This window comes from Grus americana, chromosome 32, assembly GCF_028858705.1.
Source record: "Grus americana isolate bGruAme1 chromosome 32, bGruAme1.mat, whole genome shotgun sequence".
Classification (NCBI taxonomy): domain Eukaryota; kingdom Metazoa; phylum Chordata; class Aves; order Gruiformes; family Gruidae; genus Grus; species Grus americana.
The window spans coordinates 320,218-332,031 of record NC_072883.1 but is presented as its reverse complement, the minus strand read 5'-3'; the positions used below and the strand labels follow the sequence as shown (position 1 = coordinate 332,031).

General features: G+C 45.8%; 1 protein-coding gene across 1 annotated transcript; it reads right to left on the bottom strand.

Annotated features, from left to right (window-relative positions):
- Window positions 1–578: 578 nt before the first annotated feature.
- On the bottom strand, window positions 579–5,204 carry IL4I1 (interleukin 4 induced 1). Its single transcript, XM_054807507.1, has 6 exons — window positions 4,929–5,204; window positions 3,853–3,965; window positions 2,885–3,086; window positions 2,378–2,446; window positions 1,620–1,753; window positions 579–1,416 (listed from the first exon to the last, which is right to left on the bottom strand). Exons 1-6 carry the CDS (start codon window positions 5,202–5,204, stop codon window positions 579–581), a joined length of 1,632 nt encoding a protein of 543 aa, XP_054663482.1.
- Window positions 5,205–11,814: the final 6,610 nt, after the last annotated feature.

Here is an 11,814-nt window from a genome sequence, read left to right as displayed (position 1 = left end):
TTAGAGATCTGGGTTGCATCCTGACTGGTACCTGTGGGGGTTAGGAGTGGTTGTGTTGGCTAGGCAAAGGAGATGATGGCTCAGCAGCAATGAGTTATCTCCCAAATTCTGGAAGGGGAGGAAGACCCAGCTGATGGGTGATGATTTTCTGAATGCCTGAAGTGAGGTGAGATGATTTGTATGTGATGACACCTGTCTCTGCAGAGAAATGGAGGCATCTCAGGCACAAGGAACTGAGAAATCCCCGCCTTTGTTGCATCTCAGTCACTTCCTGAAGTGCTTTGTACATTAATAAAGTAGAAATTACTGCAGTGTGCCTGAGCCAGGTAATATTAGAGTCATTAAACCTATTTAGACATTACTCTTTTTAGTACTCCCTCCTATCCTCATTAAGTGTTTAACCAGGTATCTATTAGTCCTGTCTAATGACAGTCAGTGTTCTTTGAGGTTTTTTCTTTAATGCCTTTGCTGCTGATGTGCTTCTGCTGACTTTTCTTGGAAAGAAACAGATTTACACCACCAAAAGTGCCTTCAAACTGTGCTGGTGGTGTCCAGCAAACTCAGCCCAAAGGTCCTGCTCAGAGATCTTCCTTCGGGAAGAAACTCCCCATCTCCTCCTGCTCCCCCCCATCATTCAGCATCTGGACTTCACCGCTGTCATGGTGGATGTTGCTTGCAGCCCTGACGGCCGATTTCATGGCAGTGTCGATCCAGGCGTGAGGCTGAGCTGCATGTTCCCCTGCAAAATGCACCCTGCCCTCGTGCTCGAAGAGAGCCTGTGAGTAGTCAACAAACTGGTAAGGGGTGAAGGCAGCAAATGCCCCCAGGGAGTGTTTGTCCAGCTGCCACTTCTGTATCACGTACTGGTCACAAGTGTACTGCAGGTACTCCTTGCTCACTTGGTGGATATCTGACAGGTCTTGGAGGACCACATCCAGGCACTTCTCATCTGTGAGGGGCAGGAAAAACTCAGAATCATCGTTCCAGGTGTAGGAAGCCAGGATGACGCCCACCCCGCTGGAGAAGTTGTGGCTGGGGTAGTAGATAAACCGGGAAGGGCGGTCAGTAACGGACTGTCCTCCTCTGATGCCGTCCTTCTCCCAGAACTTCTCTGTGCAAGCCAAGGCTATTTTGGAGGCACTTCCATAGTGGATGGAGCGCAGGGCGTGGGCCTTTGAAGGAGAAAGGGGTGGTAAGAATTGGATGTGCCTGGTGGCTTTGGCGGTGGACGTGACAAGGACGTAATCTGCAGTTATGATGGATGGTGCCAGGGTGTCTGGAGCACGATAAAACACATGGACTTTGTTTCCTTTGGTTATGATTTTCTCCACCGTGCAATTGAACTGAATGACATTGGGCAATGCTTTGTGGAAGGCTTTGGGCAGTTGGTCAAATCCCCCTGTGATTTCATCAAAACTGAAAGGAAAAAGAAGCAGGAGGTGAGGGAAGGATGTTGGGGTTTAGGAACTGTGAAACTGACCTCTTCTAGAGATGCTAACAGAGCTTGGTGGCCATTTGAGTCAGCATTCATACATCTAAATGTGACTGAAATTTCCCTTTCTGATGGATTGCTGTGCACCAGCACAAAATGGGGTTTGCCATAAGAGACACGGTCTTACCGCTCGTTAGAGAAGGTATCAAAATCCCAGAGTGAGGCAAGAAAGGACAGGTAAAATCCAGAGTCTTCGTTCAACAAGTCACCGATCATCTGCACTGCTCCTCGGCTTAGATTTCCTACTTTAATCAAATACTCCTAGAAAAGCCAGGAAGAAGACATAGCCTGATGTTATTATCTCAGTTAGTGCACGTATCCCCTCTATATCCCAAGCCAAAAGTCCTGCTCTGCTGCCTTGTTCCTGCTCCTAATCTGCTTAAAGCCCGGAAGCTTCTTCTAGGCTGCTCTGTAGCCTCTTGCAGGAGATCAATGTCTCCTCTGGTTTAGCACAACAGAAGCTCTGGAGATGAATGAAGAAGGGATTTGTGGCTTGGTGTACCCACTCTGAGACAGCTGGATCACATGAAAATGCAGTGGATTGCTCAGTAAATCTTCTCCAGTGCTTCAATAATTTCATCATGTCTGATTAAGAGACCCATGATGGAGGTATAGGGCCAATCTGGATGACTTTCCAGAGCACATCCAGCCACCACTGCTTCTCTCCTATTTCCAGATGATGAGACCGCTCTAATAACTCCATCAGAGTCCTGCTTGCTCCTTTCTCAGCTTTTTAAGTAGAAGAAAGCATTGATTAGGGAAAAAGGCATGTGAAATTGTCAACAGAGGAAGGGACTAGAGTGACTCAGATCCTTTCTCAAAGCAGGGATGCAGGTTAATGATCAGCAAGGGGATTAAATTTACTGCCAAGCCCCAGCCCTTTACCTTGGTGGAGAAGGAGTCATGTTTAGCTAGATAGTTCTTGCAGACTGTAGTCTGGAATGTCTTGAAAGCCTGGAGAGGAAACATTGATATATTCATGAGGAAAAGCGCATTTCCCAAAGCGTTGCCCCAGATTCTGTTAGGATTCATCTGGGGTATTCAGTCTTGGGGTTTGGTAACCATGGTGCTGAGCTACAGCTAGTGGATCCTGCTGCTTTGGTTTCAAGTTTTGGGAAGTTATGCCATGGTGTGGCATTTTTCTGCTTCATTCAAGCCTTGGTGAATCTGTTTCAGAGAAAGGAGGTCTTGCATGTAAAGAGGGTTTTGCAATCAGCTGCCCTAGTATTTAAATGAACCTGTCCGCTTTTCAGTCTGAAAAGACCCTGCTCTTCCTCAATTCATTGTTGAGTCTTCCTCAACCCATTGTGCAGGCTCAGAGGAAATAGCTTCAATGTCTCTTGGATGAGGAACATTGCTGGAAGGTAGCATCCCTTCCCTGTGGGCACATACCTTTTTTAGTGCTTCTCTATAAAGCTGGCTGGCACTCTTGCCTCTCTCTGATGGTTTCACTGGGTAGTTGAAGATGTCGGGGTTTCTGTTAACTTCCTCAGCTCTTGCCCGAGTGCCATTCACAAAGTACCAGGCGTTGTTGTCTGTCTGGATGAATGGGTTTAGCTTCAGGTCAAACTGCTTAATGAATTCACGGACGAGCCTAGAAAAGAGGAGAGCACATGGAGACAAGTGCTTGCAAATAACCAAACCCAAGAACTCTGCCACCAAAACATCAGAAGCACAAAAGGACTTTTCCATCAACTACGTTGGTGTAGCCACGTATCTTTTTGGCTTGTGAGATGAGATTGTGGCTATTTAAAGCACTGCCCTCTCTAGTTTTTGTTGCTTGAAGTTGTCCTGTCCAGCTGAGTGCAGCAACGGTGAGGCTATGGAGAAAGAATTCCTTCGGATTAAGCTTTCTCCAGCTACTGGTCGCACAAGGATGTAATCAGGAGTAAGAGCAAAGCCCTGCTGAAACAGGAGGCAGGTGTTTCCCTATGGCTCTGACCCTTTTCCTTGGCATGTGGTGTGGCTGGTAACTCATCTACAGCCTCTTCCCATAGCGTTTTGGCTGATGACTGAACCCTGTTTGACTCCGCCCTCTTGGAAAGCCCAGGTTGGATGCCGTCTCTATCAGATCAAATGGAAATTCATCCATCCTCTGATGTTATAACTTCCAAAATAAAGATCTGACCATACGCACACATGATACTGAGATGAGAGGTCTTCTTTCATTGTCCCAACTCAAATGCAGGCGATCATGTGGGTTTTGTCCCTCTTAAGCAGATGCTAAGCTCTGGGGGAGAGATGAGGCAGACAGCTCCTTCCTCCTGCTGTCCTCAGCCCCATGTCAAACCACAGCCTTGCTCCTCAAAACAGGCTGGTTCCCCAGCTGATCGTGGCCGTGAAGTAGGACGCTGCCTTACCTGTGCTTGCTTGGCAGGCGCATGGCTCCCAGCTCCACATACCAGTCCTGTCCCTCTGGTCGGTATGTCCTGATCCGCCCACCGACCTGATTGCTTGCTTCCAGAATGGTAACCTAAAAACAAGGATGGGGTGGAGATTGCAGATGTTAAGGCAACGACTATTTTAAGCAAACCACCTACAAAGCAAGTTCAAAGGCACTTTGGCCATCAGCATTTATGGCCCATGGGATGGGACAGGTCCCCTCCAGATGGCAAATGAACCATCTGTAGATCCAAATCCATCTCTGCATTGGCCAAGAACCCTCTACCTACAGGGCAGTTTCTCAGTTCCTAAAATCTGTGTCATGTTTGGACACCTACTGCCTGATGATATGGTCCCAGTGTTGGTTCAGATGCTGCCTGTGCTGGAAGAATAAAACAAGGTTTTGAAAACAGCCAGAGGAAGGCACCAACTTGTCCCTCCATGTCTTTGAAACCTTCTTTGAAAGTCATGGGTTTGAATTTTGTCTAGCACCCTGGGATGGTCAACCCAGTTTTGAAAGCCCCAAACTACCTGCTGCCTTATCAGGGCAGGACTTGAAGGGCTCGTGATTCTTGCGCTGGTTGATCTGCAGCAACAAATGTCACCATTAGGCTGCAAGTTGCAACAAGTTGGAGAACTGAAGAAGTTAAGACTGGAGATGCCTCTGGAGTGGTCTAGTCCAACCTCCTGCTCCCAGCAGTGCTGTCTCCAAGACTGTCCCAGGGCAACTGTAGCTCTGCCTGATGTCAACCCCCCCCTACCCCCCAGGACACAGAAAGATGACTGTCTTTTTGCTGCTTATATTCATTTGGGGAGCATCTAAACAAGTTGTTTTGCATACAGTTTCTCCTTTCCTGTATCCCCTCCTGTCCCTGCTTATGGTTTTGAAAATAACATCTAAATTGGATTAAATTACTAGAGCCTGATTGTTTCAGCCTTCTCCCACCACTGTGGTCCGCTCCCTTGCATTTATTTCTCCCTCTCCAGGCTGGAAAAACTTTAATGTAGGAAAACAAGACCCAACAGCACTCATGGCTCTCATGCAACTACTTACTGTGTGGCCGGCATCTCGGAGCAACTTCGCTGCTGTAAGTCCGCTTATTCCTGCACCGACGATGACTACATTTGCTGGATGAGTTGCAGGTTCTAACCCATCTTTGACGATCTTCAGCAGTTCCTCATAGTCTTTGTCATGCAGGCAATATTCAGGGAAACATGGAAACCTCTTTGCGCTTAGGAGACCTACTAGCAGGAGTATTTGGAAAAGGACTAGGGAGAGAAGAAAAGAAGAGAAGAAAATAATGCAACGAAGGCACTCGGCGTTCAGCATGCAAGTTCATTCCTGACAGCCCGGGAGGGAGGTGACAGCACAAACTGGCTCTGACTACGTCGGTGTCCAAACCCTGAAGAGGAACATCTAGCAAATCTGTTTTCAAATCAGCTGGCATGATTATGAAATCCATGGCATCAGCAGGTCTCTCATGACTGCAGCCAGATGTCAAGTGGTGCCAGTGAACATAATTTCTTTTTCGTATGGACAAATCAAGCCCATTGATGACTTTTTTTTTTTTCATACTCATGTTCTGCTTGTGCAGCTGCTGTGGTAAGTTTCCAAAATGAGCTTGACCCTTTTGAATAAGCTCAAAAGGCTCCATAATGAAGAATGATAATTAATGTCATTCACGTGCAAATAATTAAGGCAATCTTGTTGTCCCAACTGCCCTTTCCCATACCTTAGTAATTTGTGACATTTTTGATGCAGTGGAGGGAGGAGATAATATTATATAGAAAGATGGACAGACTAGATGGAGACTATTGCATAGATGGACAGAATAGTTGGAAAGAATATTACATAGAAAGATGAACAAATTGGATAGATGAAGATAGGTGATAGGACTTCTCTGTTTAAAATAAATAATAAGTCATTTCATTTCTGAGACACTCTATAGGGAACAGCAGGCAGACTGCAGCCCATTCAGAGTAACTGTTTCTACCAGAATAGACACAACAACTTTATATTAATATTTTCACAGGAAAATAAAGTTTGAACAGGAACCACCCTGGGATTTTCTAGTTTTCATTTCTGTTCTCCAGAAATAACTACAGGGCAACTTTTGTTTTCTCTCTCTCTCTCTTTTGTTTTTTTTTTTTTTCCCTCCCAAATACTGCCAGTTTCCTTCCAGGAAAAAGAAGAGAAAAAAAAAATAAAACAAAAAAGCTTTTAAACCACACCCTGTGTAATTCTTACTCCTGGAAAACGCCTGAGGAATGATCTGCAGACAACATGGGTTGAAGTGCCCCTGAATAAACCTCAGAGCTGTCATCCTGCCAGTGATTTTTCTGAGACACCCAAATCCAACTCCTCAAATCAGATCTTTCTACAGCCTGTGGAGCTGATCCAGCTTCCTGAAGACACAGTGGCAATAAAAAACAATTAGAAAGAATCTGCTACAATTAGCCTAACAGCAGGGTTGCCTTCTTCAAAGGATGGCAGAAAGTGATATCATGTTCCTGACCCAATGCTGCTGCTGCCCTAGTCTTCCTTGAGGACCAGAGATGCTGCCTTGAGTTGCGTTTTTTGGCTTGTGTGGGGCTCATAGTGGTGTACAGCCAGCAGCCAGTCTTGCTGCCCTCATCTCACCCAGCGTGGCAACCTCAAAGGCCCATGGATAATGGGGAAGACAAAGGAGATCCTTTTTGGAGATTGGGCTCTCCATGGGAGGAGAGAAAATGCATTGAGATCAGCTCTTGGAAACATCTGATGGATCTCCATCTTCCATCAGACCTTCTTGTGTTGTGGCTAGACATGGAGAAACCACAAACCTGATGGAAGGTGGTGTCCTCCAGGAAGGTCTCTGGAGACTCTGAGCTTGTGCCTGTGTTTCCATCTCTCCCTGCACAACTAGGAATATCCCACTCCCTACGCTTGGAAGGGAGGTCTCCCACTGCCCACAGTGCTGCAAAGTTGAGCTCCAGGTGATCATGAAATACCCTAGCTGAAGAAAGGGAGGTCTGTGGTTATGCTGTCAGAAGATGACATAAGGCAGATGTTCCACCAGATGGAAAAAACAAAGCCAGGCACTGAAGATGAGAGAAAACTGGAAAAAAACAGCAAGAAAGTTCAAGATTCAAGGGAAGAGTCACTCACCAATCCTAGTCATTGTTCCAGTAGGAAGACAAGTCTTCTGCTGAGATTTGCTTTCATTTTATACCCTGCTTAAAAAAAAAAAAAGGCAACCCAGCTGTGGTGGTTCAAAAAATTCTACCAATCAGTACACCCGAGAAGAGAGCAAAGTGTAATTTGTCATAAGAAAGGGAAGCAGCAATTGAGTATGTAGTCAGGTCCTCAGTAATTTGGGTGGGTTTCTTTCTTTACTCATTGGTGTTACCAGTTTTGGACATCAGCCATCAGTCTATGGCACATTTTAGGAAGTGTTATGATTGTTGGAATACAGTAAGGGTGACCGCACCCTTCTTGTTAAGGGCAGAGAACTTCCCAGCAGTGAAATATCAGGTTTGGTGTTTCCTTGTACTGCACAAAGGGGTATCCATTTAAATTATCTAAGTATCACGGGATTCGTTCTGCATCCCAGGGAGACCTCTGAGCTAGCATCCAAAATATCCTTTCTGGTGATGAAAAAGGACATTTCCAGATAACAGTTCATCTGTTGGGCACTCACGTTAAGAGTTGCACAATTTTGATTTTTTTCCTGTCTTCATTACTATAGAGGGAACTCAGACCTCAGATGCCTTCACTGAAATGGCAAAAACTGGGTGATACCAGCATTTTTTCCAGAATGAAGATCTTTGACCTACCAAAGCACCACAAACCAGCCTGCGGAACCATCCCTTGGCTGGTTCACCACATCTTACCCACCATATAGACATACCTAACTCTGTGTAGGCATCTTGGCTGGTCTGCTCCTGAAAAACAATAATAATAAACCCACCACACACCACCCTTTCCCTCCAAACTTTCTTGTCCCTTCTGTCTTTGCCTTATGTCTAAAGACTGTCTTTTTCAGTCAATCAGACGATTTGCTGATTTGATTGAGGAAACGAAACTAAAAGTTGGTTCTTCCCAGACTTCTGGACCCTGAGCGGTGACATCAGCACCAAGTCAGATGCCGGTCTCATGGAAGGGGCTTTCCCTGAAAAGCGTTTTGCTGGAATTGGTTTTGCAAGCATCAGTAGTGATTGGCTTTTCTTAGTACCATTTTCTTATTGAAATCCTCTTTTTTTTTTTTTTCTGCAATGTTTTCAGTTCTCCTTGCATCGGAACCCAGAGCTACGTGCATCAAAGCAGAAGCAAACTCATTCCTCTGTGTTATTAAAAGTTTGGTCTTTAAATGTCTGGATGCCTTCCCTGGCCATCCAGACAGTAAGGTTGAGAGCACAGTGCTGCTTTGGTGGTATTATTTTTATTTTTCTGTCCTCTTTCAGTACCACTTCCTTTAGTTCTTTGATCACAACAGCTCAAGTCTCCTCATCACCATGCTCTATCCTGTTCAAGTATCAACAATATTGTGGGTTTTCAGTAAGTTTAATCATAAAATATCTCAAGGAAGCCTAAGGACCATTGGGTCCAACTCCCAAAGTTTGAGTAGAGTTTTGGAGAATCACAGCAAGGGACATGGTGCTTTGGAAAGATCAGGTGGTGGTGCCCACTCATGATGCAACTTTGGTCTACTGTTTTAAATAACACCCCAGAAGAGTGGATTGCAGAACCATGGCAAGGTCAAGACTGTGAGTGTTGCAGGGACATCCCCTGCCTTACCCCTTCCGTGAACTCATGCTCTCAAGAAGTTACAAATTAAGATCCCTTTGGGTAACCCTGGTCTTAGGGGGATGGTGCTTCCAAATTGCTTAAGCCACCGCTGAACAAGGGTTTAATCTTTGCAGCCCAGTAGGAACCACTGAATATATTTGTATCTATGGGATCTCTTGGTTCTGGTGGACTTTTGTGGCTTTATGCGCAATGGGTCTTCTTGGAAAAAGCCAGGATGTGGGTCTTACCCAGCAATGTGCTTGTTGATGGAGTGTAGGTGTGTTTCTATAGCACAGTGGAGATTTTGTGCTCCCGCTTCCTCTGCCTGATTCTGTAGGTAGCCCAGTCCTGGGGCAATTTAATCTTCCCCAAAACCATATTCCCAGTGGTGCTGCTGAGGTGGCCAAGGAGGTTCACTGTGCTTTTAGTATCACCTTGGCTGTGCCATTGGCAGGGTTGGTCTCTTCCAAAATGGTGATGTTTTTAATTCCAGGACCTATCTCTGCCTGTATCAAGGCAAAATTAGGAACTGATTCTTTGCATTCAGTTGACCAGCTTTCATCATGGTGTCCACGAATTCCCCTTTGTCCTCATTAAAATTGGGTGACAAATGTCTGTGGAAACTTTCGTTCTAAGTAAGACTGAAGGATTTTCTATTTAAGAAAATCCACCGCTTTGGTTCAGGTTTAACATTTGGAAAAGGCAAAGGCAATATTTTTCTGAAAAAAAAATAAATTGTTTGTGTCTGATTTTAATTTTTTTTTTTACTGGCTTGTGATTGCCAGGTTGTATTCTTGATACGTGTGGGTGTCTACACTGAAAAATCAACATATCATGCTTTCATATGAAGCAATGATATTCTTGGGGTATTTGGGGATTACATGATGAAATCAGTACGCACACATGTTCCCAGGACAGCTGGAGATTCTGGAGGGCAGTTTTGTTTCGTTTTGTTTTGATAAGAGCTAGATTAACATGTGTCCTAACAAGTTGCTTTAGGATCAACCTCAAATGACAGGGTTTATTGTCTAAGTAATGCATGACAGCAATTGCAAAAGAAGTTCCTCCCATGTTCCTGCTCCTGTCTGCTGCTTCCCTGAAGACTATGGGAAACCAAGTTTCCACCTGGAATCAATTACGACGTGAGGCTTGGAGGACAGCAGGAGGGATGAAAACCAAACTGAATCAGTGAGCGTGGGATGGAGGAAGAAAGGACAATTATTTGCTTCCAAATAATTGTCTTCTGATTTTAATGTTGGTTTTTCTGACTGAAGGGAGGAGAAAAGTCAGGGTTTGGTTCTCCAGAACTGGAGCAGGTAGACATTGGTGTGGGACATCAGCTGTGTTCTTGACGGTGCATTGAGGAACTTGAAAGAAACATGGGAGGTGTGTGTATGAGTGAGTATTTACATATGGATAAGAAAATGAGCTATGTATGTAAAGCATGGGGAGGGAAAAACCCAGGGTGTTTCTGGGTGGATTTGTTAACAAAGTAATTAGCCTTAATGAGTTTCCAAGCTGACAGACACAGGTCTAAGGTGTGCAGGCAGTTTCTGCTGAGGAAAGATGTTCTTTCAAAGGATTTTCTTGTCAGGATTTTCTCACACAGAAGACTCCCAAGACATGTGTTGCACGTACTCGGCTTGATTGTGCAACTGCGAGACGAAACTTTTGAGATTGGGGCAACACTCTGAGAAATAAATGGTAGTTTTCACTCGGGGTGGAAGACTTCCATTGGGAGGGTGAGCATCCCAGAGGGGTGAGGGGTCTTGGAGGTCTTCAAACCTTGCGGGCACTCATCATGCCTGGTTGACCTGGCCCAGAGGGACCTCAGTGACCAGCACCGGTCAGGATTCTACCCATTATGAATTGGGGAGGGGGCATTGTTCATTTGGCCAATAGTAGGGCTCAGAGCTGCCCCTCATTTGCATGCTCATTTGCATAAAATGGGGAGGGGGGGATGTTTGTAGAATTGAGGGGTCAATTGAGGGGTTTTTAGAAGTGAGAGGACAAAGCTGAGCCATGGTGTCTGCTAGGGGACGAAAGAGGAGAACCCAGCAGGGAAGGAGATCCCAGAAGGAAAGGAAATCCCAGCATGGAAGGAGGCAGAAAAGTCGTGGCAGGAGATCTCCAGCTAAGCAGAGGAAGCATTGGGGGCAGGCAAAGCGTCAACGTGTGGAGAAGCAGAGGAAAAGGGCTTTGAAACGCTCCTTCCGCTCCATCAATGCCAAGATGCTCAACCAGATCAAGCGTGACAGCCGGTTCCTCTCCCACCAGGCAGAGGGGCTCATGATCAAATTCGTGGAGAACATCTACCAGCAGGTGTCGAGCGAGGCCGAGCGGCTGCGGAGGAAGAGCCGTGATCCCCTCATCAGCCCCGCGCATGTGCAAGCCGCCCTGCAGCGTGTGATGCCGAAGAGGAGGTGGAGGCAGATGCCCACCGTGCTCTTGAGAAACAGACACTAGAGAAACATCCTCCTTCCCTTGAGCTTTGGATGGGCGGCGAGCAAGACCTAAAGCCTAAGGGAGAGGAATTATAACACCCCAGTTGCTGAAAAGACCAGCAGAACCACCAGTTTGGGAAGACCTGAGCAATGCACCATGTGGAGTTGGGGAGTTTGTCAAATGAAATAGTCAACGTGGTGCTGCAATAAAGCCCAAATGCAGCAGCTTTTGGTGGTGTCAGGGGTTTCTTTTGCAGGAAAGGATGATGAGGGGGTTGGGCTGTGGCTCGGTGTTTCATTAGTGAGGATCTGTAGGTGGTTTACCTTAGAGAAATAAGGGCTTTCATGCCCTTCTCGCTGCAAGTAGATGGTTATATATACTTGAATATCTGTATTTAAATCACCAGCAGATGATGGGAGTTGCTGCAAGCAGGGAAAAAGTCCCACTAGTCGAAATTGCCCTAGGATAGTGGTGGTGATATCCCAGTTCTGTTAAACTTATTCCTCATTATTAGCCATGACAATTAAAGCAGTGATTCTTAAAAAGAAGCAAGATCAGCCCAGCCACGTGCTGTGCAGCAAGGGTGCCAGCTGGCTTTTAGAACGATGGTGGTGGTTGCCATCACTGTGTCTGCTTCGAGGGTTGAATTTGCTGTGAAAAAGCCTATTGCTGGTATCATCGGCGGGGGGAAAGAAATTATTTTATTGAAGGGGGGGAAAAACGAAGA